This window comes from Mirounga angustirostris, unplaced genomic scaffold (assembly GCF_029215605.1).
Source record: "Mirounga angustirostris isolate CCGP_5_RB_7025 unplaced genomic scaffold, mMirAng1.0.hap1 SCAF_6, whole genome shotgun sequence".
NCBI classification, from domain to species: domain Eukaryota; kingdom Metazoa; phylum Chordata; class Mammalia; order Carnivora; family Phocidae; genus Mirounga; species Mirounga angustirostris.
Genome location: NW_026991714.1, coordinates 123,335,610 through 123,363,434, shown reverse-complemented (window position 1 = coordinate 123,363,434; position 27,825 = coordinate 123,335,610). Strand labels below are relative to the sequence as shown.

The 27,825-nt window shown below is 36.8% G+C and overlaps 1 protein-coding gene across 1 annotated transcript in view; it reads right to left on the bottom strand.

Moving 5' to 3' along the window:
• CC2D2B (coiled-coil and C2 domain containing 2B) overlaps positions 1-27,825 on the bottom strand; it is a 90,103-nt gene that overhangs the window by 44,929 nt on the left and 17,349 nt on the right. Inside the window, exons 9-18 of the mRNA XM_045876273.1 lie at positions 25,171-25,380; positions 22,288-22,385; positions 17,962-18,102; positions 16,550-16,658; positions 16,231-16,349; positions 13,095-13,272; positions 10,875-11,025; positions 9,465-9,612; positions 4,226-4,364; positions 2,893-3,096 (exon numbers count right to left, since the gene is read on the bottom strand). Of these exons, the coding sequence (XP_045732229.1) occupies positions 2,893-3,096; positions 4,226-4,364; positions 9,465-9,612; positions 10,875-11,025; positions 13,095-13,272; positions 16,231-16,349; positions 16,550-16,658; positions 17,962-18,102; positions 22,288-22,385; positions 25,171-25,380 (1,497 nt within the window). The remainder of the gene's footprint in view (positions 1-2,892; positions 3,097-4,225; positions 4,365-9,464; positions 9,613-10,874; positions 11,026-13,094; positions 13,273-16,230; positions 16,350-16,549; positions 16,659-17,961; positions 18,103-22,287; positions 22,386-25,170; positions 25,381-27,825) is intronic.

The window sequence follows — 27,825 nt, the reverse complement described above, 5'->3', positions numbered from 1 at the left end:
AATGCTGAAAAGCTGGAAACAGAGATTTTGTTCAGGGACACCTGGGTACTGGCTCTATTTCTTTTCTTGAAGGAAAATATGGCTTTAGTGACCTTGACTAGGGATCAAGAACCAAAGGAGGCCAATGTTTGTAAACATTCCCTTAAATGGAAGTGCATTTACCATGTAAGTATTAATTCTCCTGGAGTAGTTAGGTAAACCTTGCCTATTGTGTACAGGGGTTTTTTGTTTGTTTAATTGATTTTTTGTTTGTTTTATTTTGTTTTGTTAACTCTGGCAAAACCCTGTTCTGTGTGGACAGGTCACAATAAGCTTACCCCCCATTATGGTACCAAAGTCCAGGAAAAACCAGCATCTAAATTTGTTGCAGCTGTCCTGTCCTGTGTTCTGCTCTGCTTTCTGTATGTTTCTGCATTACTAGCTAATTACATCTAAAACTCAATGTAATCAGCCAGTGGGTATGTGGTACCTTCTTGTCTCTCCTCCCATCCTCTCAATTCCACAATTTAGAAGAAGCACTTCTTTCAATGGAGTTCACATCAGCAGAGAAACCCAAAATGCTGTAACATTCTTAATCAGTTTAAAAAAGTTCTCTTCTAAGGAAACAATCAACAAAACTAAAAGGCAACCTAAAGAATGGGAGAAGATATTTGTAAATGACATATCCAATAAAGGGTTAGTATCCAAAATATATGAAGAACTTATAAAACTCAACTCAACCCAATTAAAAAAATGGGCAGAAGACATGAACAGACATTTATCCAAAGAAGACATACAGATGGCCAACAGACACATGAAAAGATGCTCATCATCACTTATCATCAGGGAAAGGCAAATCAAAACTACAATGAGATATCACCTCACACTTGTCAGAATGGTTAACATCAACAACACAAGAAACAACAGGTGCTGGCAAGGTTCTGGAGAGAGGGGAGCCCTCTTGCACTGTTGGTGGGAATGCAAAATGGTATAGCCACTCTGGAAAACAGTATGGAGGTTGCTCAAAAAGTTAAAAATAGGACTACCCTACGATCCAGCATTTGCACTACTGGGTATTTACCCAAAGAATACAAAAACACTAATTCAAAAGGATACATGCACCCTATGTTTATAGGAACATTATTTACAATAGCCAAGATATGGAAGCAACCCAAGTACCCATTGATTGATAAATGGATAAAGATGGGGTATATCTATACAATGAAATATTATTCAGCCATAAAAAGAATGAAATCTTGCCATTTGCAACAACATGGATGGAGCTAGAGAGTATAATGCTAAGTGAAATAAGTCAGTCAGGAAAAGACAAATACCATATGATTTCACTCATATGTGGAATTTAAGAAACAAAACAAACAAGCAAAGGGGAGAGAGAGACACACACACACACAAACCAAGAAACAGACTCTTAACTATAGAGAACAAACTGATGATTACCACAGGAGGGGGGGTGAGGGGGATGGGTGAAATAGGTGATAGAGATTAACAGTGCACTTGTGATGAGCACCGGGTATTGTATGGAACTACTGAATCACTATATTGTACATCTGAAATTAATATAACACTGTATGTTAACTAACTGGAATTAAAATAAAAACTAAAAAAAGAAGAAATTCCCTTTTAATTCTAGTATACTAAGAGCTTTCATCATGAATGAGCACTGATTTTATTAAATGCCTTTTGGGCATTTATCAAGAGGAGCGTATTTTTCCTTCCTTAATTATGTTAATGTGATAAATTATATTAATTGATTCCCTAATTAAATTAGCTTTGTTATGTGAAAACAAATCCTCTTAGATTATAAAGTGTAATTACATATTTATATACAACACATTGCTTTCCAATTTGTTGAATTTTTATTAGTAATTTTACAACTATGCTCATAAATAAAATGATCTAAAATGATCATTTCCTGCTCTCCTTGCCCAATTTTGGTATGAAAGTTCTATCAGACTCAGAAAATGAGTAGGATTACTTTTCTTTCTTTTCTGTTCTCCGAATAGTTCAAATAAGATAAGGAAAGCTCCTAGTTTCAAGAGCAGAAACTGTTCCTCTTTTATGATGTTATATTCCCGATTATGCTGAGCCTTGTGCTTTGCCTGTCGCAGTTTATGGAACTGTAGAATTGAATTCAATCACTGAGAGAAGCAGCAGGAGGAAACTGAATAACTTTCTAGCTATTCTAAGCTATTCTCAGGCCTTCCCACTGCAGTTTGCTAACTGAAGTTCCTAAGGTCTCAAAACAGGAGACTGACCATAATTAAAAGTTGGGAAATGCTTTCCGAAGCTGAATACCAATTGGCCAGTTTGTGATTACATATATTTCTACTCACCCATGTTTGTGAAAGTCATAAATTATCTGCAAATCCTATTGTTATATGACTATAATAGTCAAATGTGCTAACTGGTGGTGCTAGGACATTGTCAATGAAAAATCATTAATTTGCATTTCCCCTTTCACCTCTGAGCCACACCAAAAGAGTCTCCGGACAGTCCATTTGGTTCAGAACATGAGTGTCCTTGAGTTTTTAAACTTAATGAGTCCTGTATAGTTTTGTTTGTGTATCCTCTAAATTAGGGTTTACAAGCTAAAGGATGGCTGTGTGGCAACAATAAAAACAAACACACACTACTTTTTAAAACAATTTTTATTTACTAGTAAGTGGCTTATTGCAATTTACTTTCAGTCCAGAATAAAATGAAGACAAATATCGAAGATTTTATCCATTTCTTTCTTATTGATAATAACCAAAGTTAAATTAATAAGTCTATTATAACCTATTTTTAAGTGTTTTTTTAAAATAGGTTTTTTAATATAAACTTATTAGTTAAAAAATTAAGATAGATTTAAAGCAGCAAAAATATTAATTTATCATACAATAAGCCACATACCTGGAAGACTAAATCTGGAATATCTTTGTCGTAAAGGGGTATTTGCTGCAGAAGGAAAATGTCTAATTGACCTGCATTTCTAAGTTGCAATAGCTGGAAACGTTTACTCTTTTTCATTTCTTCTTCAGAAACAAAGTTAAATTCATCTTGCAACTGTTCAAGACGAAAATATTTTGGAACATCCTGTCCTTTATGTTTCATGTACTATAAAACATAATTAATATAGCCTTTACTTAAAATATTAATTTCTTAAAATTTGGGAATTATTTCAAAACACTTTTTTCCCCTCAACTGTGAGATGTTAGAGTTGCCATATATGTAGGAAAAGGAGCAATGAATCTATACAGAGATAGAATCTGGAAAAAAAAAGAAAAGAAAAGAAAAAATAGAATCCAGCCTACATAGCTTTCCAACCTTTTCCTGGTCATGACTAAAATGAAAAATGAAAATATTTATATTGCACACTGGGTTAAAAGATGAGACTATTCATATCTGTTTGCCATAAATGTTGAGAAAGGATCAATGTTTCTGTATACTTGTAACGAACAGAGCACTTTAGCTGGAAGCTGTGATCTAGGGAAGCTTAACCGCAATAATCTATGCATTGTTTTATTCAATAAATGCAAATGTGTGTACACGGTACATGCCAGGAAGAGTGCTAGCTACCAAAGATTTATTCACTGTAGTTCTAAAAGGAAAGATCAAACACAGAATGAATAGCTACAGTAAAGGGCAGAATGATATCAGAGTCATAGAAGTTGTAAAAAGAAAAAAAGTTAACAGGAAGGAATGGAAAGAAGGGCCCATATCTGAGGTTATCAGGGAAACCTTTATCAGACTTGCAGGCTACCAAGAGCGCCACCTAGGGTGCCCTTCCAGGCAGAGGGAGTGACAGGAATAAAGGTATGAAGAGTGCACGTTTGAAGCACGCAGAGCAGTTCAGGTGGTTATAAGAAAGAACAGGAGAAGTGAACAGTTAATGGAGTCACTGAGGGAAGGAACGCGTCTATAAATCATCTTTATATCTTTATATCAGCACCCATAATACCATGGGTACTCTGCAGTTGTACAAGAGATGCTAGCCTGAAGTGTAGCCTATAGGATGCCCTGCAGGTTGCTAAGTAACGGCAGAGTACCAACCACCAGGCCTAAAGTAGCAATTATCTCAGTTGTTGAAACTCTAACTGCCTTTACAATACTGTAAAACTGGTTGAAAATCGTAGCTGTCCTCAGATTTATCTTTATATGCCTCCTGGTGCCTAGAAAAACTGAAGTCTAAGGGGGTAGAGCTTAGGAAATAGAATATACAGTACTGATATTTGCTATAACTTACCATAAGAGATTCCATTAAATCAGAATATTCTGGATTATTTGGATCAATTTTTACTTCATTTGCCCACTCAAAAAGCTTCTGTGCATTAATGAACCATGGAATTCCAGGAACACCTCTTGCATCTACATTCCTTAACACACTAACATAGAGAAAAATATCTTGTGAATTTGCATACAATATCTAAGTTATACATCTGTTATACAGGGTAAAACCTACCCATTCCAGGTAGTTAAAGATAAAACCTATGCATCCTCTGCATTTCAGGATAAAACAGAAGATTTAGATGTGATCTCACTCTTGGTTCTTCTCACATTCTAATTTGTATCCTAGCTCTTTGATAAATGTCTACCCCCACCCTTAGTAGACAGTAAGCTCCTTAAGGGTAAAGTCTGTAAATATCCATCTTTGCCATCTCCACCTGGTGTAGTAGCTAAAACATAGTAGATGCTGAAGGGAATAGTGCTTGCTGAATGTACTTTGTAAACCCTGAGGATAGTAACTTGTTAAATATTTTCTTTCCATAGGATGTACAATATTGCAATTTAATCAAGATGTTAGCTCTGGCAAAATTAATAAAGTCCACAACATAAAAAGAATCTTCAGGCTCGATCTATACAGTTGAAACATAATACAGAGTAATACAATTAACTGGGAAGTATTCTGCCAGAAGAATATCTCTGTTTGGTCACATGTGGCCGTCTTGAGAAGTTGGAGAGCTGCAAGAGCCTAGACTCATAATTCATCCTTGGTGGGACCTCAGCTATAGGCTAAGTGAAGAAGAAATTCAACCCTAAACAGTAAGGATTTCTTGAAAACCATCAATTATCCCAGTTATTTAGTCTCTCTCTTCATAGAAAATTTGCCTTATCATGTGTAATTACAGGGACTTGGACTAGAAAATCTCCAAGATCCTTTCTATAAATTAATTCAAGAAACATTCCAGTCCATAAACTGGGAGTCCAGAAATACAGTTCTGACTCAGATTCAATAATGTCTTAACCCAAACGTGGACACTATCTTATACTGTCTACTTTCCGTCAGCATCTATTCATATTTCTGTGATGAATCTTGGGAAGCTATTGCTAACAAAGCCAATGCCTGGTATGACAGGATATAAGCAAAATTACAAATAGGTGAAGTATGAGTATTCTTCCTTTCTTTAATTCCTATTTCTGTCCTTATATTTGAACTGTTTTTGATATCTTTGTCACAAGAGATCTCTACGGCCTGAGATCTGATTTCTTACACCATCATGTAAGAAATTTTCCTTCTCATAGGAAGAGTCCTAGCCCAGGTCACAAAGCCTGAGGCAAAGCTTACATGTTAATTAACAGATCAGGGAGGGAAACTTATCCAATTATAGCCTTAAAATAAAAAAGAAGTTGTAAATGGATTTCAATGTACTCCCACGATTTCTGCCTTAGGGAAGGTAATAAAGACCTCAGAACATCTCAGGCCTTTGCTACAATGATTCCTCCAGCCACCCCTATAGGTGTTCAGCTATGGGCTACGGTGAAATCCCTCTGTCACCTGGACTCCCTTCTCCACAACCAAATGCCAAGCAAGGAACACAATTCAGTGGCATTAAGTATACTCACAGTGTTGTACAACCACCATCGCTACCCTATTTCCAGAATTTTTATCATTCCAAACAGAAACTCTGTTAAACAACAGCTCCCCATTCCTCCCTACCCCCAACTGCTGGCTTTGTGTCTCTATGAATTAGGGGGGGAAAAATAAAGTTATTAGGGAGGAAAGATAGACCGTCTACAAAACACCAACATGGCAGACTTTTAAACAGGAATGATAAATCCCAGAAGATTATGCAATTATAGCTTCAAAGTGTCAAGGGAAAATAAGTATCAGCCTCAGATGTTACACCCAAACTATTATTCAAGAATGAGGACAAAATAAAGATATTTTCAGATATACAAAAACTAAACAAATTTGCTAGCCACAGAGGCTGACTGAAAAAATCAATAAAGGAGCAGATTTTCATCAGGAAAAGTAAATGTAGAATGAAAGTGTGGAAGATAAAGAGGTGCAAACGTAAAAGTCAATTAACCATGTCAGAAAATTTCATTAACTAGTGAGCATAAGAAAATGGTTTATATTTTAAAAATGTGTTAAATGAAAACTCTGGACAATAATCACTGAGATTCGAGAAGTGTGCTCAATGTGGCATTAAAGTATTCCAAGATCTTTTCGTTCACTGCTTCATCTCAAGCTCATCGATGAATGAATAAATGAATGAGTAAATCAGAGAATTACATGAATACTTTCTTTTGGATCTTCTTGCTCTGAAGGATAGCTCCAAGCTCTGACTCTCACAAGTCAGCCTGCCTTTTGGAGTACCCATCCCAGGTTCCTGGAACCCGGGCTCGGCACCAGCCCTTGAGCACCCACAACTGTAGAAGAGAGTTCTGGAACCAACCACTCTGATCACGGAGGCCCCAAATGTAAAGTTTTACTTAAAGTTAACTTCATTAGAGAGTGCTCTGGACTTTGAAACCTCCTTTGCAATTCACTGCCTCTTGAAATCTGGCATCTGTCCCACTCTTTCACAGAACTGCTTTCAATCTTTTGTAAACCTGAGTTCCCAAGTAAGTGGAACTGCTAACTGCAGCATCACAGAAGCCATTAGAGAAAAGACTTCAAGAAGCAAAATGATGAGGATAAGCCAGTGAATCTGGCCAGGAGGTCACTGGTAGTGTTCAGGAATAAATGGGTTGAGTTAGGGAGGGAATGTGTGAATAAAAAGTGGAGGCTTTGTACACAGATCAGTAGACCACACAAATGAGGACTTGGACAGGAAAAACAGCCAAGACAGGTTTTCAGGGTTTAATCAAATGCTTGGGTTTTTCTTTGTTTTAAAACAAAGAAGGCTTCTTGAATACAAAAGACTAACAGCTTAGGGAAATGGAAGAGTTAAAGAGAATGTAAGAAAAGGATATAAATACGTCATCAAGATCCTAAAGGAGACAAAGAAAAGTGCCTAATTACCTGTATAAAAGTTAGCTTTAGAGTAAGAAGAACAAATATTTGACTCCAAAAAGAAAGTGAAGAATAGTATGAGGAGACAAAGATTGGAAATAGCTGCAGTGGGGACAATGCTGGGGAAAAATGAAGAAATACAAGCAAATAATGGTTCAGAGTTTTAAAAGCTTATTCACTAGCACCAAAATGGATTATCTTTCTTAATTGTCCATTTTTCTCTAAATGCGTTTATTCAGGTCTCTAAGAAGATGACCTTGTTTACTTAGCAAAACAAGGACATCATCAAAATTGCGTTCCTGTCTACACAGTGATTTCCGTTTCCTTCTCTGATTTAAAGAGGTATTTCCTCTTCTACAGAGCCAAGCTATCACTTGCGTTCTGGTTCGATATCTTCTTGAAGAGTCAAGAAGGATCTCATACTCTAATACATTCTGGCTCTTTTTCTATGGATTTCATCACTTATTCTAAGAAGATAAAAATTGCCCCAATTTTCAAGAAACCTATACTTTGATTCTATTGTCTCTCTTATTTTCAGCCTCTTTTTAAAACTTCTTGGTAAGTAATCTACAAATACCTTAGCCTCTTCAACATCAATTGCTGAGTACTACTGACACTTTGTCTTTTTTTCTCTAAAACTATTGCCAAGAAAAGCATTTATGAACACTTACTATGAATCTGGCCATATGCCACTGGCTTTATAGTGTTCTCACTGTTATTTTTAAAATAGTCTCTAATTTCAGTTTTGATTTCCTGTTTAATCCAAGTTATATATAGCAATGTTTTAAATTTTAAAAATTATTTTTTTTCAGAGCAAGACTGATCAGAAAGTGCAGTTTCCATATGTCTCCTACCTGCCTCCAACCTGCAGTCTACTCTACCATCAATATCTTGTACCAGTTATAATTTATTACATTCATTGCAATAAAAGAGTTGCATTTGTTATAATCAATGACTGACACATCATCAGCACTCAAAATCCACAGTTTACATTAGGGTTTACTCTTGGTGTTGTACATTCTATGGGTTTTGACAAATACATAATGACATATATCTATAATTATAGTATCATACAGATAGTAGTTTCACTGCCCTAAAAATCCTGTGTGCTCTGCTTATCCATCCCTGTTTCCTCCTAACGCCCGGCAACCACTGATATTTTACTGTCTCCATAGTTCTGACTTTTCCATAATGTCATATAGTTTGGGTACAACAATGTTTTTTTTTAATTTAATTTAATTTTAATATGTTATGTTAGTCACCATACATCATTAGTTTTTGATGTAGTGATCCATGATTCATTGTTTTTGTATAACACCCAGTGCTCCATGCAGTACGTGCCCTCCTTAATACCCACCACCAGGCTCACCCACCCCCCACCCCCCCGCCCTCTAAAACCCTCAGTTTGTATCTCAGAGTCCATAGTCTCTCATGGTTCGTCTCCCCCTCCAATTTCCCTCCCTTCATTTTTCCCTTCTTCTCCTAATGTCCTCCATGCTATTCTTTATGTTCCACAAATAAGTGAAACCATATGATAATTGACTTTCTCTGCTTGACTTATTTCACTTAGCATAATCTCCAGTCCCATCCATGTTGATGTAAAAGTTGGGTATTCATCCTTTCTGATGGCTGAGTAATACTCCATTGTATATATGGACCACATCAAAAAATATGTGTTTAGATGGGGAGGCAGAACCATCTTTTTGTTATCATCATTCTTTAATTTTTAAATGATGGAATCTACTTAGCCCTTTATATTTACTGTTTTATTCAAACACAGCACTATATATAAACCAGTATTACCATTTTTATAGATTTTTACTGAACTTAATTCTAGTAATCCTACTTGTGGTATGATCTAGAAATTAATCCCAAGTTCTCTAAGAAGTCCTAGGGCATAGAGTAAGATTTCTAGGATTTTTCTTCTAGCAAGTTGATAATGCATAAATGATTCTTTCATAATCCAGAATGGTTGGGAGATACAAAGGATCCAGAAATAAAATCCTTGGGAGTCTCGGCCTCTGCCTGCAAGAGCTATGGAGCCACTTCTCCCATCATCCATGTAACTATAAACCTAAGCATTAAAGAGATACATTCACTTACATGTAAATCCAAATGAAAATAAATAGTCCAAATCAACTAGACTGCTCTTACCCCTGCTAGAGTTTTCCCTTTTACTGACACAGGTTCTGTGTGATGGTTTGCTGAGGACTGGCATTATTTTTCAAGCATAAAAATTTATTACCTGCAATAAGCAGATCTTAATGACTGTGACATGGGTGTCCGAGGAATACCATTTTCATCTAAAGCCCACGATAGAGAGTAGCTCAGTTTTCCTGACGTCAAAAGACAAAGTTCCTCAGTTCCATTTCCCTCAAGAAGAAAAGGTACATCTATTTATAAAAAGCATTAAAACATGACTTTTTAATAAGGCATAGAATGTGACACATTGTAGATTTTTTCTCCCTGACTTTACTTGTGAAACCCCAGGCTGTTCTGTGGTGACCCCAGGCTCTAATCTCAAAACTCTCTCTCATTTTCCATCTATGGTACCTCAAGGCAGACCACTTCAAACAGACTACAAAACAGAGAGGAAAATATTGATCTGAAGACCTAGGGATGGACACCTCTGTGATACTCTTCTTACTACCAGAAGCTTTTTTAACCATTCTTTCTGGAAGTGGCTTCCAGCAGGAAACGACTGCTGGCTGCAGAACTAGGGGCAAACCAGCTACTACTCTGTCCTCTTTCCCTATCCTCCTGAGTCTTCCCCCTCTATCCATTTTCTTTTGCAATCTCCAGAGAGCTTAACAATACTCCTCGAAACTTCTGCTGAGTTCCTGGGGCTCCTTAAATTTTTTGCCCTAATTTCTTTTCTCCTGGGTTCCCACAACCCTATTTTCTCGCTTCAGCTGGACTAAGCAAACTACATTCCTGTCTTATTCCTGTCCTTCCCAGGCTTTTTTGCCTACTTATTTCCTTCTGTCTCCTCATTGCTCATTTGTTCATACTTCCTTTTCACTTGCTCGTACACAAGCAGCTGTGAAACTCCTATTTAGGAAGGTGAAAGAAGGTATCTGGGGGAGAAGGAGAGGAATGGAAGTGTTCTCACAAGCCTTGTCCCCTGATGGCAGCTCTCAAAACTTCAAATGCTAACTTGAATTTCATTGCGTGAGGAGTGAAATCAATTGAAAGACAAGTGAACAGAAACATGCCTTCTTCCTTACCTCCTGTTCTCTTTTTCTTTCACTCCTCCTCTACCTCCCTTCTCTATTCAGCTCAAAGATGCATCAAAACGTCCCGTCCCGTCCCGTCCCATCCCGGAGCATCTCTGGGCTTTGCTAAAGGACAGGCAGAAGCGGAGCAGTCTCTCTACTCAGAAGCAGAGCTCCTGTTCCAGAGAGTGTAGTGCTCTTATCTCAGGTGATTTAGGAAAAGCACAGGTGCCAATTCCAAATTTTAGATTTCCCAAAGATCTGATTCAAGACAGTTTTAAAAATGTTAGTTTAACATCTGAAAGGAGAATTTAATACACTTTAAACCTAATACTGTAAACACAATGCTCTTTACTCATATAAATGACCCAGGGTCAGGTACGACATGGAACTCGAGAAGAGAATGAAGGTGGGGAGGGGGACATGTTAAATAAACTTACTGCTTCCTACTTCTCCATAAGCAGGTATGACCAGCTCATCAGAGCTAAACTCTACATATTCCAAAACAGTTTTGCTTTTCAACTCTGTGTTGTTAGGTAAAGGTAAATATAGTTTTGCCAGTAAGCTTGTCCTTTTACTTATCTCATAAACCTAAATATAAAAGAAATGGTTGATAGGTCACTGAACATACAAAATGGGGGGGGGAGCTAAAATGAGAACCCTCAATTAACACATTTTTATTCCTTTTTAAAAATACTAGCATATAAAATAGGTATTTTTCTAGAGCATTTCATCCACATGATTATGAGAAGGAGATAATCCTAAGTCCTTAAAAATATAATGCCTTTTACTGGTTTCAAAGAAAATAAGTTGAATTAAAGGATAACAAATATATTCTGAGCATATAGGTACATATAACACAATACCCAAAAAACTTACTTTTGTATAGCACTTTTAAAGTTCTTTATCTCATTTAAGCCTGATAAAAATGATTAGGAAATAGGTATTACTTTTCTAATTTTATAAATGAAGAAATTGAGGCTCTATATGAAACTACACTCATAGAAATTCAGGTTGAATTGTTTAGGAAAAGGGGAGATTCACTGGCTCATAGAATCAGAGGAGAAGTTAAACAAGCCATGGGAGGCAGGGGAGGGAGAAAGAGTCCCGGAAGAAGGAGTAAGGGAGGGGCTGAGTAGACAGCTCCATAGATGTCTACTGGATACTAAACCCAGGTCTTCTGATTCTGTATGCGGTTCTTTCTACTACCATTCCATCAAATCCAGTCAAATCTGGTTTCTGGGACCGCAGGGCTGGAGGCCCGATCCTGGATAGTAAATGTAAAGGTAGAGGATTCCACCTCCGTAAGTGAAGTCTCCTGGGAGAGCCTCGTCCCCTGATGGCAAGCTCTCAAAACCACTGTGTGGCTGGAATGGAGTGTCAAGAATGAAAATGGGCCTTGTTAAGTGGGAGAACTAGAATGTTCAAAAGCTCAGAAGCAGGAAATTGCAAGGATGTATGGGGGAAAAAAATCAAGCAGTTCAGTTTGGCTAAAGTGAAAAATGAATAAAGAGGAATGATAAGGAGTAAATTCAAAACGTAGGTCAGAATCTGTTAGGTTAGGGCATATAGATTTATTTTGCAATTTCTGCAGTTGCTCATGGTGTACTTTATCCCCAGCTAGATTCCTTTCTTTCCCTGCCTCTTAGTTTGCTACGATCATGTTCTAAGTGGTAGGATGATGAAGGTTTCAAAATACACATTTATCTCCTTGGAGTTAGGGCAAGTTTTATACTTCAAGTGGTTGGATTATTACGTCACAATTTATTTTAGGTACAACAGGAAAGTATATTCAGTATATTTTTTAAATAGGAATTTCAACAGAGGCACATTGTAAGATGATAGAAACTTGATAGTATACATGAACAAAATGAATGTAGCCTCTGATCAGGGATAGAAAAAAATTATTTTAGGTATTGTAAAAATACCTTTGATTTAGATTTGTAATTATAATTCTCTCCCTACTCCCCAAACCTCACTCTATCTTTATTCCCTCCTAACTTTCCTTTCAGGTCTAATTGCAAGCTTAGCCCTTTTGTTAGCCATCAAGACTTCTTATCTAGACTCCTTTAATGTCTCTAATTTTTTTCCATTGTCCTATTTTTCCTTCCTTTAGTGCAGGGGTTCTTATGGTGGGGTCTTTTGATAGGGATCAGTAGTCTGTTATGTGTATGTTCTTTCATCAGATTCTTAAAGCAATACAAAACAGAAATGAACAAATAGATGAATGAATGAATGAATGAAATACACACATACATACAAATTCAGCAAGATACTGAAATCACTAAGTCAGGGCTGAGACAATTTGGAGAAATCACTCAACACTAACAATAGCTGTGCTACACGTTGTAGTTTAAATAACCCTCTTCCATCACACCAGCAAATGAACAATAGTAGTGCTGCACATCCAGGGCTGATAAGAATTTTAGCAGGAGAGAATGGAAGTATTTAGAACAACCACAAATCAAGTAATTTTGTACTTGTAGCATAAAAGACTATTGCTGAGTTATAAATACATTATTTATAAGTATCTTGCCTACCCATATAGATCAGTCATCTCTAAATAGAAATTACTTGTCACCATATAACAGTAACTAATGAGAGATTTAAAATTACAAATGGCATAAAATAAGATACAAAAGTAAATGACAATGGCATACCTCCAAGCAAATTGTTTCAGGCCAGTATATTAACTGAATATTGAAAATTTGCTGAAACATGACTTTAAAATCAAACTGAAGAGGCGATACTGAAGTGCAAGAAACCTGTTTATTGTTGTATAATATTTTAATAAAATACTTAAGCTTCTGAATTTTGGCTCTCCTCTTTTGTTCGTGCCTAAAAATTAAATAAATCTTTAAAGGATCCTTGAAAAACAAAATGGATACAAAATATTGTTCTTTTCAAAATGCACCTAAGCATGTTAAAATATGACCATTTTGAGGACAAATCCTATCTTAAAGCCCAATAACGTTTGCCTATGTGTGGATAAAAGCCTCTCCTACTCTAATGTTTTTTTAAAGAAGATATTTACTCAAAAATAGAAAGAGAACTAATTTAGGTACTATAAATCACTCAGCAATTTATTTTACTAAATTGAAACTTAAAGAGATTCTGGCACTTACCCATCATAAGATGTCTTATAAAAGGAGAAAACTGAGGGACTTAGGAATGGGGAGGAGCTTGAATTTAAAATTTGAAAATATTTTCTAACTTCTAGGAGAAAGACACACTTTTAAAAGAAATATGCCATGTTTTCAATAACCTCACTGAGGTGGCTCTCAGTCAACAGGCTTGTTGTATCCTCTTTAAGGTCTTTAAAAATCCCTTTAGGCTTTAGGTTGTACACTCTTTTTCTCCAGGACATTCTTTCTCTAACCACAAAGATCAGAGAGGCAAGCCAGATTCCCCAGGGTTTCTATGAAACACTTGCTGGGAAATAAACTGATCCCTTAAGTGATATGAAATTCCTAAAGAGAGTCTTCTAGCCATTCATTCATTTGCTCATTCACCCAACATTTATTGAATACCTTCTCAGCTGCAAGGCAACTGACCTAATGATGTTTAGGACTTCTCTTTTTCAGAAAGATAAGCTTTAGGTTGAAATATAACATGCCCTTCTGTTCTCCACCCTAATTGTCCTAGGCATCCAGTATCTCCTGGCGCCCAAATCTGCCCACGTTCTCTGTAACCTTTTCAGAGGGGCAGGAGACAAAAGATTACTTTTTTTTTTTCCTTTTTAAAGATTTTATTTATCCATTTGACAGAGAGAAACACAGCAAGAGAGGGAACACAAGCAGGGGGAGTGGGAGAGGGAGAAGCAGGCTTCCTGCAGAGCAGGGAGCCCGATGCGGGGCTCGATCCCAAGACCCCGATGTCACGACCCGAGCCGAAAGCAGACGCTTAATGACTGAGCCACCCAGGCGCCCCAAAAGATTACTTATTTTTCCTATCTCCCTGTTGGCCTCTTCTAATCATCTTCTCAATTAACTCTAAAGAAATATGTTAGGTACATTTCCCCTTTATGTTGCCCTCTGAAAGTAGTTTTAATAATGAGCTCATGAACTGATTATGAAAATTCATTACTTCAGGATTATATTTATCCTCAGGAAATCTTGCCTTTTTCATCACCTATAAACTATAATTCTTCTTTAATCCCTGTATTCCCTTCATCTCTATCCTTGCCATCAGTATATTCTTCTTTCCTAGAGAATCGATCCTTATTCAACTAGACATTTTAAATGGATAAAGACAGCAACGCCTCACAACAGCAATAACTTTCAAAAGACAGCACACATCCCATTTCCTTTTGCCTTGACTTCCACTAAGTTTTAACCTCCATTTATCTTCCTCCTCCTCTTACTTCTAACTTCCATTTTATGGCTCTTGTTTTCTTATCCTCATGTAGGTGGTCCTTTTGGATGCATGTCTCACATAATAGTTATCTCAGGCACTCTTGGGAAGTAGGTGTAGAAAAAACAAAGCTTTCCTCCACTGCTGCACCTTGCTGGTCAGAAAGAGAGCAGTGGTAATTGTGCTTTTGTGTCTGCCACTCTTTATGTCATTTTAAATGTAATCATCCATCCAATCATTTCATAAATATGAATATTTTGGGGGCATTTACTACCCTTCAACACTGTGCTAAATGATGCACATTCACAATACTCAAAGATGAATTGGTACAAAGTGTCCCATGGGACAGGGATGTCGAAAAGTTGGACTTAAGTTCCGTGTTCTAAGTTGTCATATCTTCTTTAAAGGAGATGAGATCCGGGGTGCCTGGGTGGCTCAGTCGTTAAGTGTCTGCCTTCGGCTCAAGTCATGATTCCAGGGTCCTGGGATCGAGCCCCGCATCGGGCTCCCTGCTCGGCGGGAAGCCTGCTTCTCCCTCTCCCACTCCCTCTGCTTGTGTTCCCCTCTCTCGCTGTGTCTCTCTCTGTCAAATAAATAAAATCTTAAAAAAATAAAAAATAAAAAATAAAAAATAAAAATAAAGGAGATGAGATCCGTAGGCCCAGAGATGGGAGAAATGGGGATCTATATTAGATCTGTTTTTGCATGAAAGTCCTAGGAATAGGGAGAAAACAGCTCAAGGAAAAAGTCACAACTGGGAAGGAAAGAAGTTTGTGTCAAAGTAGAAAACTGCCCAGAGGATCCTCCAGATACAGATACTTTTTATGAAAGCAAGAGGTCCCCTTAGTAAACAAGGGCAACCACATAACCTTATTTTTTACAGTGGCTTTATATCCTACCTATCTATATCTGAACAAAAATTACTGCCATAGCAAAACAAAACAAAACAAAAAAACAATCATTAAACCAAACAGGTTTATGTCCTACCTCAGTCATGAATTAGAAGTGTGACCCTGGGGGCGCCTGGGTGGCTCAGTCGGTTAAGCGACTGCCTTCGGCTCAGGTCATGATCCTGGAGTCCCGGGGTCGAGTCCCGCATCGGGCTCCCTGCTCGGTGCGGAGTCTGCTTCTCCCTCTGACCCTCCCCCTTCTCATGTACTCTCTCTCTCTCATTCTCGCTCTCTCAAATAAATAAATAAATCTTAAAAAAAAAAAAAAGAAGTGTGACCCTGGACAATTTACCCTTCCATAAGCACAAATTCCCCCATCTCTAAGATGAGGATAATACCACAGAGCTTTGGTTGCAATTAAATGTGCAAATGTATTTAAAAACTTAGTAAAGTGCCCAGCTATGGGACTCACTCAAGAAATCTAACACTATTATTAAAACAATACAATAAAGAGATACTATATAATGAAGAAATAATCCTTTAAAATGCTTACAGTGAACACTTGGATAAGTTTGTTAATTCTGCAGTGAAAGAGAGTTGTGGCATCAAGGTAATTGGCCTTATTCTTTTAATATCTGATTCTTCAAGTTCGGAAGCTAAATATGAGAAGCTCTAGAAGCCAAAATATAAATATTTAATATACAATGTAAGTTCATTGCTTAAGACAACCATTCTTAAAATTAAACTTTTATTTCTTATGTTTGTCATTTTGTTGGGTAACTGTTACAAATACCAAGACTTCCTATTCTACCAAGCAATTAAATATTATAACCAGTTAAGAGGAGTTGAATGTTATTTTGCAATATAAATACCTCCTGTTTTTCCCCATTCTTAAATGCTTTTCCTTCAGTTTTCTTCTCAGTTTCAGACATTTCTAACAGTTCTTCTTGGTTTTGTTCATCACATTTATTCATTTTTATCCTAATTAATAATAAATATAATTATTTGAAGCAGAAATAGTGGAAGTATTTGAGATTTGTTACTGGTGTTGCTAACACACATATACACATACGACCAATCGCTTACAACAAACAATTTTACATCCCAAGGACGATCGTAGTGAGAATAAGAGTGAGTGGTGAGCAGGCACAGGTCCAGAGCTACGGTTCTGAACAAGCTTATGGCATCCATGGCTCTCCTTTTCTGCTCAGGGGTTCAGAATGCATGTGTGTATCAGACTCGTTTAAAGAAATGGAGGCAAGTAAGCAGGTTTACATGAATTCAGGACTCTACCATATGAAGTTTCATGCTGGGTAGGTTTAAAAATTGTCAGAAGCACTTACGTTAAAAACCACTGCAGCGGGGGAAAAAAAGTCAACAAAGTAAACATCTTTCTTAATAGGCTGAAGTTACACTAATCTCCTACAGTTTTGAAAAAAGACCATGGGTTGTGGGGAGGAAACCAGTTATTTCACTGAGTTCACAAACAGTTTAAGTGATTAACAAGTACAGTTTTTAATTGTAACCATCTCCTCCACTAACCATGTTTTTATGACTGTATGTTTCACCTAGAAGTATGATGGGTCTATGTGCAGCTTTATAAAAAGTGCCACACTGTTTTCAAATGGCTGTAACATTTGCATTCCCATCAGCAATCAATGAGAGTTCCTGTTGCTCAATATCCTTGTCAGTATTTGTTATTGTCTTTTAAATTTCGTTTTGTTTTGGATTTTAGTCATTCTAAATGGTGTATGGTATATTCACATTGTGGTTTTATTTATTTATTTATTTATTTTAAGATTTTATTTATTTATCCGACAGAGAGAGACACAGCGAGAGAGGGAACACAAGCAGGGGGAGTGGCAGAGGGAGAAGCAGGCTTCCCGCGGAGCACAGAGCCCAATGTGGGGCTCGATCTCAGGACCCTGGGATCATGACCTGAGCTGAGCCGAAGGCAGACGCTTAATGATTGAGCCACCCAGGCACCCCTCACATTGTGGTTTTAATTTACATTTCTTTATTGACAGGATATGATGCTGAACTTCTTTTCATGTTTGCATTTGCCATCCATATGCCTTCTTTAGTGAAGTGTCTGTTCAGTTTTAAAAATTGAGTTGTCTTATTAAGTTTTAAGAATTATTCATATATTCAAGGTACAAGTCCTTTGTTGACTACATTAAATAGCTGTCTAGCTTCTGGATTTTCTCCCAGTGACTGTGAATTCCCAGTTATTCGTGGGCAGTTCCTCAGGAGCCCTATCAGAACAAATAGACAAGCCACTCACCTTTGAAACTGTAACTTTACTGGGGTGCTTGTAAACCCTTGCCGTTGTCGAAGGGATTTTATTTGTTTCCAAGTCCGTAATATACTGTGTAATAGAGAGAAGTCTTTTCCCCTTTCTAAGTCATAGAGCTGTTTTGTATTACTACAACAATAAAGGTAGATCAAAAATACATTGGTGGGTTAGAACTATAAATCATTAAAAATGGCCTAGGAGAATGTAACTAACTCTTCTGGATACCCTCACCTTATGATTTTTTTTCATTTTACCCACATCTTGGTATAGCTACTGAAATTCCATTAATTAATTCCTTTATGACTTGAAGATTTTTCACTATTCAAAAGTGCTGTGCTAAAATCCAGACTTTTCCAGATGATCTGGTCATTCTGGAGTGTATTTATTATATTTTTTTCAGATTAACGAATGAAACCATTGCTTCAAATTTAGAGGTACTTTGCTGGATGGGGTAGTGATCATATTATTTGGATATTGAGGTAATATACTGTTTTAAAAGATGCTTATTCTGTTTCATGACTTTACAAACACACTATTAGTATGACAAATTACACTAATTGACTTTCTAATGTTAAATCATCCTTGCACTCCTGGAATGATCCCAATTTCACTGTATTATTTGATAGAATTCTGCTTAGCATATCTGTAACTATGTTTATGAATGAAATTGGGTTGCAACAGTTTTTGTATTGTTATCAAGTTTTAATTTCAAGGATAAAACAACCTCAGAAATGAAGTTAAGAATGTGGCCTTTTTTTTTTTATTCTTTGAATTTGTGAAAATAGAAGTTATCTTTAAATCAGAGGCTCCCAACCTTTCCTATATCAGAATCACCAGAGGGCCTGCTGAACACAGATTGCCAAGCCCCACCCCCAGAATTTCAGATTCAGTAAGGCTGTGGTGGACCTGGTAATTTGCATTTTTAACAGATTTCCAGATGAAGCTGATGCTGCTGGTCTGGGGAACCACATTTTGAGAATCACTGTTTTAAATGTTCTACCGAATCCTAATTTTGTCATCTGAGCCTCAAGTTTTCTTTGCAGAAAGATTTCAAATTACCGATTTGATTTCTTTAACAATGATTGAACTACTTAGGGTTTTTCTTCTTCTGCTTCTTCTGCTTCTTCTTCTTCTCCTTCTTTCACTTGTTGGATATATGCTTTGTTTTTTTTTAAGATTTTATTTATTTATTTTAGAGAGCAAGAAAGAGACAGCACAAGCGGGAGGGGCAGAGGCAGAGGGAGAGAGAATTCTCAAGCAGACTCCCCGCTGAGCGTAGAGCCCAACATGGGGCTCTATCTCATGACCCTAAGATCAAGACCTAAGCCAAGATCGAGAGTCAATGCTCAACTGACTGAGCCACCCGTGCACCCCAATTCTGGTTGCATTTTTGTACAGATTTGTCCTTCCCATGTAAATGTTCACATTCTTAGGCATGAAGTTTTTCAAAGTATACAGCATGGGTAATAATGTCCCCCTTTCCTTCCTGATATTGTATATTGTATATTTGTACTGTTTCTTTTCTTTTGTTTTTTTAAAAAAGATTTTATTTATTTATTTGAGAGAGAGTGAGAGAGAGCACAAGCAGGGGGAGGGGCAGGGGGAGAGGGAGAAGCAGACTCCCCACCAAGCAGGGAGCCGGATGTAGGGCTCGATCCCTGGGATCATGACCTGGGCTGAAGGCAGACGCTTAACCAATTGAACCACCCAGGCACCCCATGCTGTTTCTTTTCTTGATCAGCTTTGCCAAGTTTATCAAATGTTTACCAAACATTTGAGTTTACTGATTCTATCATAGCTCTCTTAATTTCTGCTCTTTATTTCCTTCTATTCTTTTTCCTAACTTAAGAATGCTTAGCTCATTCATTTTCAACTTTTCCTTTTTCTCTCATGTGTATTTAAATAAACAAATTTTCCTCTAAGTACTATTTTAACTGTACCACAAATTTTCATATATATTAGTTTTTAATCAGTAAATTAAAAATCCTAATTATCAATATGATATCTTCTCTGAAAAATAGATTATTTAGACATGTATTTCTTAATTTCCAATCATATAGATTTCCTAGCTATACTTTTGTATTAGATTTCTTTCTGCATTGAATGATTTAAATCTGTTGAATATATTGAGACCTTGAGATTTATTGAAATAACAGAATATCAACTTTTGTAAATGTTCCCCATGTTCTTGAAGAGAGTGGCATTTTGCAGTTGTTGGGTACAATGTTCTCTAACTATATATTAAGTCAAGTTTATTCATCATGTTGTTCAAATCTTTTATATACATACTGAATTTTTTTGGTCTACTTGTCCCATCATTTACTGAGAGGAGTGTGTAAATATTGCCCAGTATGTTTATGAATTTGTTATTTCTCCTTGCACTTCTATCAGTTTTGCTTTATTTATTTCTTCATAAGAGACAGAGAGAGAGAGGCAGAGGGAGAAGCAGGCTCCCTGCTGAGCAGGGAGCCTGATGCGGGACTCGATCCCAGGACCCTGGGATCATGACCCGAGCTGAAGGCAGACATTTAACCATCTGAGCCACCCAGGCACCTGCTTTATTTATTTTGAAGCCATTTTATTGTATGCATATATGTATATATGTGTATATTCATATATATGAATACATGTTAATTAAACTGCATCATTTTGATGTGGCCCTCTTTATATCTAGTAAAGCTTTTTGCCTTTAAAGATCTATTTTACCTTATATTGATATAGCTATGCCATCTTTATTTTGTCAATGTTTGTGTGATTTTTTTTTCCCATTATTTCTATTCTCTAACTTTTTATATCCTTATGATCTAGATAAGTCTCTTATAGATAACTTATAATTGGATTTTGGTTTGGGATTTTTTTTCTTCTTTTAAAAAATTTTTTATTGAAGTATAGTTAGCACACAATGTTACCTTAGTTTCAGGTGTACAACATAATGATTCTACAATTCTAGAAGTTATACTATGCTTACCCCAAGTATAGCTGTCACCATACAACACTAGTACAATACCATGGACTATATTCCCCATGCTTCACCTTTTACCCCCATGACTTATTCATTCCATAACTAGATGCCTAGAACTCCCACTCCCCTTCACCCATTTTCCACAACTCCCCACCCCCCTCCCCTCTGGCAACCACCAGTTTATTGTCTAGATTTATGGGTCTCTTTCTGCTTTTTGTTCATTCATAAAATATTTTTTGTTCAATCATATTTTGTTCAACCATAAAATATATATATTTTAAAGATTTTATTTATTTATTTGACAGAGAGATAGTGAGTGAGGGAACACAAGCAGGGGGAGTGGGAGAGGGAGAAGCAGGCTTCCCGCTGAGCAGAGAGCCCGATGCGGGGCTCAATCCCAGGACCCTGAGATCATGACCTGAGCTGAAGGCAGATGCTTAACGACTGAGCCTCTCAGGCGCTCCATTTATTTGTTTTGTTTTTAGAGTCCACGTATAAGTGAAGTCATGGTATTTTTGTTTCTCCATTAGACTTACTTCACTTAGCATAATACCCTCTACGTCCATCCATGTTGTCACAAATGGCAAAATCTCATTCTTTTTTATGGCTGAGTAATATTCCACTCTGTATATATACCACATCTTATTTATTCACTCATCTAATGATGGACACTTAGGTTGCTTCCATATGGATTTTTTAAAATTTTAATCCAGTCTATCAATCTAGACAAAAATGGAGCACTCAGCCCATTTAGATATATTTAGGTTTAACTCCATTTTCTTTTATGTTTTTTATTTGTCTCATCTGCTTCTATGTTCCTTTTTCTCTCTTTTCTTGCTTTCCTTTTGATTGTTTGAATATTTCTATATTGTCTCATTTTCCTCTTATATTGATTTGAGACATATCTTTTTTCTTTTTTTTTTCAAAGATTTTATTTATTTATTTGACAGAGAGACACAGCGAGAGCAGGAACACAAGCAGGGGGAGTGGGAGAGGGAGAAGCAGGCTTCCTGCTGAGCAGAGAGCCCGATGTGGGGCTCGATCCCAGGACCCTGGGATCATGACCTGAGCCAAAGGCAGATGCTTAACAACTGAGTCACCCAGGTGCCCCAACATGTGGTTTTTTTAATCAATTGATATTAAAATTACAACTACTTTCATGTGACACTTCTATGAAATATTTTTACACAAAACTGGGTCTAAAGGAAAGGTTGGAGCCATTTCTGTAATTGCCTAAAGAGTAGGGACCTTCTCTTTTTCTTATTTTATATCCTCCATAGCAAGTGCAATACTCAGTTTAAAGAAGTTACTTGATAAATGCTTGATAAATACATTAATGGTCCCAAACCTACCTTATCTGCCAATAATAATCTTGTAAAGATTTTTTGGTCAGTTGGCTTATTTCCAAATTTTCATTTGCTAGTTTGGTAGCATCTGTCAGTGCTTTCAGCTACAACAAAGAAAAGAGCTTTTCATATACTCCATTCACTGTTACGAGCACTCCAATTTCTCCAAAGGTTTAGGTGTGTGCAGTAGAAGCACAACTGTATAACTTTTTGTGTATTACTGTCTTATCTTCCAAAATATATTTCATATAAGCACCTTGGGGTAGAACTGAGAAGAGCCTCAATATCTAAGAAATAAACATTATACCTAGAACTTTCTAGGTAATCAGCTCCTCAATTAATGTAAAAAATGCCAGTCAATCAAGACGGCAGATTGAGCCCAGGAATCTACCTTATCTTTCACCTAAAATCCCATGGTTACAGAAAAAATAGCTGTTTATCTGTCTTTATCCATATCCACTGCCAACATTACATCCATATTTATACATGTATATTTATAATTGTGTTTATATCTATATCTGTCTATAAAAATGAATGCGTAACATAGGAAAATAAGAGAAAATAAAATCAAGAGAAAACGATATACTGAGGAAAGCATAAGATAGAAATATCCTCAGAGAATGTCCATAGAGAAATAAAACTGGAGGAACCTGTACCCTAAAACATATGTAGGAGAAATCTGTCATAGTTAGGAACAGTTTGTAGGAACTCCAAGACTAGAGTCAATTAATATAAACTTTTACTGGAAGAAATCAGAGAAGACCTCAACAAATAGGAAGACATACTATAGTTCTGAATGAGGGAACACAATTTTTATAAAGATAAAATTTCCTTCAAAATTAATATAATAATATAATGTAATCACAGTAAATATGGTAATAGAATTTTAAAAATAGAAGTTGACAGGCTAATTCTAAAGTTCATATGGACGATCAAATCTTTAAGAGCCTACAAAAACATTCTAGAAAAAACGAGGAGTCCTTTGTTCTACTACATTATAATTTAATAATATAGTAATTAAAACAGGGCAGGACTAGGCCATACGTCAATGGAATAAATAGTCCTTAATCTATGTAAATATGTGAAGCCAGTTTATAATAAAGGCAGAATCTTAAATTAGTAGGAAATTATGATGTTTGGATATTAGGCTAAACTTTTGGGGGAAAGAAACTGAATTGGAGCCCAATCCACAAGACACAAATATAAACTCTAGACCGAATAAAAGCCTAGAAATTATACATACACACACATGTATAGTATTAGAAGAATATATAAGAAGATAACTATAATTTTGGTCTCTTAGACACTATTGGTTGCCCTTGAAAGGTCATTTTTTTTTTTGCTTGCAGAACCCCAATTTTGTTCAATTGCTTAATCATCTTCCACGTGTTTCAGAGGTAAACCCTGATTAGCCATTTGTAGCAATTTCATTCTTTTTGCTAGCGCTGGTTTAGGCATAATCACGTGATATAGTTCTAGCCAAAGAGACAGGAGGGGAAATTGCCCATACGTGGGGGAAAGGCTGAAGAGGGTTCTCAAAGCGAGATACTATGCATACTGTGTGTCTGGTCAGCATGCCTTGAACTGGAACAGCCAGTAGTTTACCTGACAGGAGCTAACCAAGTCAATTTGCTGAAGATGAACATTAGAAAGAGAGGAAAAAAGCTAGGGTTGTTGATGATATTGTTAAGCCACCAAATCAGCCAACCCTAAAGTTGCCCTAACTTGGGACTTGTGATGTAGGAGGTAATACGTTTTCCTTATTGTTTAAAGCAATTGAGAGAGCGTTTTCTGTGAATTGCAACCAAAGGCATGCTGACTGATACACTTGGGGTAGAGAAGGTCCTAGGAAGCAAATGACAAAACCTAATATACACAAGGGAAAAGATTGAAAGATTTGGGGCGCCTGGGTGGCTCAGTTGGTTAAGCGACTGCCTTCGGCTCAGGTCATGATCCTGGAGTCCCAGGATCGAGTCCCGCATCGGGCTCCCTGCTCGGCAGGGAGTCTGCTTCTCCCTCTCCCACTCCCCGTTTGTGTTCCCTCTCTCGCTGTGTCTTTCTCTGTCAAATAAATAAATAAAATCTTTAAAAAAAAAAAAAATTGAAAGATTTGATCTCAGAAAAATTTTAATGTTTGCCAAGAGACACAAAAAATGAAACTAAAAAAGCAAGTAAATGAGAGGTACGAATTCATAAAAATAATCGGTGGGCACTCATTTGATTTCTTTTTTTCTTTTTTCTTTTTCCAAACTTTTATGTACCCTTTATGCTGTCATTGGATGACTGGGTTAATCATTCTCAGACCAAGACTTTTCACACTTTATATGAGATTCAAGATCTCTAATATTTTTTTTTTAAGATTTTATTTATTTATTTGACAGAGAGAGACACAGGGAGAGAGGGAACAGGGGGAGTGGGAGGGAGAAGCAGGCTTCCCGTGGAGCAGGGAACCCGATGCGGGGCTTGATCCCAGGACCCTGAGATCATGACCCAAGCCGAAGGCAGACGCTTAACGACTGAGCCACCCAGGCGCCCCATCAAGATCTCTAATATTTTTACCAAAAATACTTTATTAGAAGACTTAAAACAACCATATGGCTCTTTTAATCTTTTCAAATACTCTTCTTGAATCATAGGACCAAGAATACCACTGATTAGTGAACCATTTGTAAGTACTAAATATCCTGCAGGATATGTTTGAGGCTACCTCCCTGGCCAGTCAACACCCAGAGTTTCTTTTTAGAAAAACTGAAAGCAACTATTGTTCTAATTGGTTAAATACTTAAAATGCTAAGGGAATATGTTCTAGGATAGCTTGCTCTGTATTATTTGTTTTCCCTTTCGATATTAAATGTTCGGCTCTATAAATATAATGAAAGCCATTCTCACCTTCTCATAAAGCAGCTGAGATAAATTCTGTTGCTGTCTGTCCTGGAAACACTCATAAAGTTGAAGCAGCCTAGCACATAATACTTGTTCTTGATTGAAGAGAGGATGATGGCTGAATTGGAAACCCACAATGTTGAGATCTAATTGGTACATTTCCCTTTGACCTTCCATTTTGTTCCTAATAGAGCTTTCCAGATCAGGTTTCACTGCCTTTTAAAGAAAAATATGTACACAATGTTGATTCTTTCTTTTGAAATTATAAATTTCCTTGTAAAAGTAACACATTAATTGTAAGAAAATTAAGGGATATGGTGAGTGCTGTGAATTGTGTAAGACTGATGGATCACAGACCTGTACCCCTGAAACAAATAATACATTATATGTTAATAAGAAAAAGAAAGAAAGAAAATTAAGGGATATAGAAAGCAATAAACAATAATTTGATCCTTCTTCCTTGAAATTGATTATGGCCCTTGATTTCATAAAATATATTTATATTACATCCACTTTAATCATCTTGCTATGAATTATTATCAGATACTTTACTGTTGTGTGCTGGTAGAGTTTAGACTTTCAAGTTATAAGCCCTGCAACGATTTCCTATAGCAACACTATGACAAATGGTGTTTAGATCTGTTGGGTCAATAGTTGCAACTACCTTATGGTCTAATAGTCATCTATGGGCCAGTGTTAAGTGGCAAACCCTTACTAAAACGCTGTTCCTATGTGAATATACTGGTAATCCCCTGGAAAATTCCCTGGAGGGGCTCGGACCCTCCAAGCAAGTGCTAAGGAGACCATCTTTCTTTATATATGAGACTGTCTCCACTTACAATACAAAAAATATAAATAATATAAGCACTCATTGAGTGTCTACTATATGCTAAGCATTTGGATATGGGTTAGCAATTGACAGATTGCCCCTAAATTAGTTGAAGTCTGTGGGCCTTAAATTATATACAAAATGATTCAATTATGTTTTAGTACCCTATTCTGAATTTAAGCACATTTGTTTGAATACGTATGTGACTTGTTTTCAGCGATATAATTTGAGAGGGCTAATGGGTTACTTAGCATGTACAGTCTAGTTTGTGAATGCCTAGCCACTCCCAGTAAGATCCATGACTGCATCCCCCTGAAAAAGAGAGCACAAGCCCTCTCTCTGGACCAGTCTGTGTAACAGAACATGATTTCCTGTCTGTGCCATTGCTATTACAACTGCTGTCACACTGAAAAACTGTTGTCCCACCTCTGCCTGGCATGGCAGATCCTCAAGGACGGCAGGTCACAGTGTGATGCCTGCATTTCTCCCTCCCTACTCTCTCCTGAGCTAGGACTCTTCCCATTTTCTCACTGCTTTGAGGGAAGGCAAGAGAAGAGTCATAAAATTTGTTTTTGTTTCATCCTTACTTTATAAATCTCTATTCTCTATGGAAGGACCAACTCAGAGGGGAAAACCTGCTCTTGATTCCACTTATAAGATTTAGTCAATTGGTAGTAAAATGGTCATTTACCAGGCATAAACACCAAAGAAATAAACAGTTTTGGTATTAAGCAACCAAATTATAAACTTTTAAAAATTAAAGTTCCTAAGCTAGAGAGGACTGTCTTATTGAACAAATTCTGCACTGATCAGTTAAGTGAGGGGATTAAGTGAACTTCTAGAACTAAGTTAGACTAAAAGCACAAAGATCTAGGAATAGTAAGTCAAAGGCCAGATAAACGCACAAAAACAAAACATCCAAGCTGATGACAAGTGTAAAATCTACATAAACACATAAGAGAATGTTAGAAGAGGGAGTAAAGGGCATAGTCAAATGGTCAGTGAAAACTCACACAGGCAAATAAGACCTGGGGCAGAGGAACGTGGCAGAGGCAACAGCAAAGAGAGGGCTTTGGTACTCGGGCAGCTCTTACCTGTGCTTCAGTCGCCTTTATATTTCATTTATTCTGGTGAGAAACCCCAAATGAGCCTTGCCTCTAAGTCTAGCTGGACAGAGTAACAAATGTGGAGAAGATAAAAGGGAAAAGCAGGCAGAAGCATTTGTCTGACGCAAATTCCAGAACATCATCTGTTAAGGATGCTACAGAATGAATTTTAATACTCAGTTTAGATGCTTGGTGAGTGACATTTCCATTTATTTCCAAGTCTAAAAGTCCATGAAATACTGAAATTATGCTTGGATGAAGCCAGAACAGATGCACTTAAGGAAAAAGGTACTTGTTCAGCCCAGTGGTTTCTAGTTTGGGATTCTGGTGGTTACAAAGGTCAATCCGGATGGTGGCTAATATTTCTCCAAAAATTGTATATTTTGCATTTATTTGTTATCATTCATTCACAATTGTTCATTCATTCACGCATGCATGCGTGCATTTATTCATTCAACAAACTGCCATTGTTTCAAGGATCTCTCTCCCTAAGAATGGTCTCAATTATATAATTTTGTTAGAATATCTGTGCTTTATCTTCAGCAAAATTTAGATGAAACATATTGTCACCATAAGGTATAAAAGTTATGCCACATGATAGCAAAGAACAGGATAAGATAAAAACTAGGGATTTTCTCTCCTCCCTCTTTCATTCTTTTATTTTTATTTTTAATGGAGATGGGTGTTTTTAGTAACCAAACTGGAGAAAACAGAAAGATATTGCAA